Genomic DNA, 1,899 nt, shown 5'->3' with positions numbered 1-1,899 from the left:
CGGTGGAAGTGCGCGGCCGGCAGGGACCGGGTAGGAGGGCGTGCGTGTCCCTGTGCTCCTGGCCGTGTATCCGACGCCGCAGCCTCGGCCAGAGGTATCCTGGCATGAGCCTCGCCTGGCAGGCACTCCGCGCCTTGCGGCTCCGGCTCTTGGGCCCCGCCAAGGAGCTGGTGGGCACCGACCAGTTCGGCAACAAGTACTACCGGGTGCCGAAGCACGAGACCCGCGCAGGTAAACAGTGGCGGCGGGCGCGGGGGGGCCGCGCCCCGTGTCCCGTGTCCCTCTCGCCGCTGTGTGCAGCGGCTTCGCGGCGGCCGACGGAAAAAAAGATAGCAAGTGCTGAATGAAGGGAAGGAAAGTGAGGAAAGGGCGCGCCCGTTCCGTGCTTGGGAAAACACGTGCGGTTTCACAGGCTGGTGCCTTAAGGTCAGAGAAACCCCTGAAGCCAGTCGTCTGAGGGTTTTAGAGCGCAGCCAGCGCTCTGTAGGAGATAGGCAGGCAGCAATGATTTGTGGTGATTCGGAGCGCTTTTGCATGTGCCTTGAAGGATAGGGTCCAAAGAAGGGCATTGAGGCTGGTGAAGAGACTGAAGCACAAATCCTGTGAGGAGAGGCTGAGGGAGCTGGAGTTATTTAGCCTGTGGAAGAGGAGGCTGTAGAAGAAGGGGAGACATCGATCTTTACAACTACTTGAAAAGAGGTGGTAGCCAGGTGGGGTTCGGTCTCTTCTTCTAGGCAACCAGCAGCAGGACGAGAGGGAATAGCCTTAAGGTACTCCAGGGGAGGTTCAAGTTGGACATCGAGAAGAATTTAATTACTTAAAGGGTGATTAGAAATTGGAATGGGCTGCCCAGTGAGGTGGTGGAGTCACCGTCCTTTCTGGTGCTAAAGGAAAGACTGGATGTGGCACTCAGTGGTGGTGGTGTAGCTCACATCGTTGTGTTCGGTCGTAGGTTGGACTTGATGATCTCAGAGGTGCTTTCCAGCCTAACTGATTCTGTGATTCTGTGAAATAAATTTTTAAATGTACATTCATCCCACTCCTGTGGAAAAATACTTTACTAGGTTTCTGCCTGTGTTCCAGGAGTCCAGATGCACTTATTGATCACATCAGCCTCTATGGATGCCCTCTGTGTTCTGCACTATGTACAATGTATGGAAGGCAGGTTTCCTAAGTTGTCCAGTGCACATGCTATAATGTTTTACAGTCCTCTTTTCTCTCTCTGTGAGACTTGTTTATCTGCTTGTTGTACTCCATATCTTTTGCATCAGCAAGTGTTCTGAGACTGTGGAGGGTTTTTACGTGGTATTTTTCAGAGTACAAGGAGAAGCAGAAAGTCTGAGATTGTGCAGCCACTTAAGTCGGTATCCTTCCATAAAGGGAGAAAGGGAATGTGTGCACACCTTCCCTCCAGAAACGTGTAACGTCTGACAGAGTTATTTTGCCTTCAAGAGCAGTTCCCCTGACATATTATGCTGTGCACCTTCATGAACAACTGGCAGTAACTTAAAGCAAGTCTACTCAAACAAGTGTCTGGGAAGATATTGTGAACACTGTTTCATCAGCAGTGTGTTTTTCCTCAGAGTTAATGCAGTACTGTGGTGCTTTTACTGAGGTTTTCTTCATCTTGCTTTCAGATTTTGATCTTATCACTGCTGGCGTTTGTGGTGACTTTGAGGGAATGTACAAAAGGCTTTGTCTTTTACATACAGGAAACAGTGAAAACTGCACTCAGATTTCTGCATGATTACTGCAGTGCTAGTCCTTATTAACAGTAAAAATTACTTCTTTTATCAGAAAAAGTGGTAGTCTTTTTCTTGATATTTGAATTTATGGTGGTATGCATTTCACAGTGAAATCTCAATGCTGCAACTTTGGGGTTTATCTCTGTGTTTGGAG

General features: G+C 49.3%; 1 protein-coding gene across 1 annotated transcript in view; it reads left to right on the top strand.

Moving 5' to 3' along the window:
- Window positions 1-22: 22 nt before the first annotated feature.
- The window catches only part of NDUFAF2 (NADH:ubiquinone oxidoreductase complex assembly factor 2), a 43,396-nt gene continuing 41,519 nt past the window's right edge, over window positions 23-1,899 (top strand). The window contains exon 1 of the mRNA XM_027883202.1: window positions 23-231. Within this exon, the coding sequence (XP_027739003.1) occupies window positions 105-231 (127 nt within the window). The 5' untranslated portion in view covers window positions 23-104. The remainder of the gene's footprint in view (window positions 232-1,899) is intronic.

The sequence above is a fragment of the Empidonax traillii genome, unplaced genomic scaffold, assembly GCF_003031625.1.
Source record: "Empidonax traillii isolate 1590-97213 ecotype Southwest subspecies unplaced genomic scaffold, ASM303162v1 scaffold120:size1031401, whole genome shotgun sequence".
Lineage (NCBI taxonomy): Eukaryota > Metazoa > Chordata > Aves > Passeriformes > Tyrannidae > Empidonax > Empidonax traillii.
This window is presented reverse-complemented; position numbering and strand designations above follow the sequence as displayed.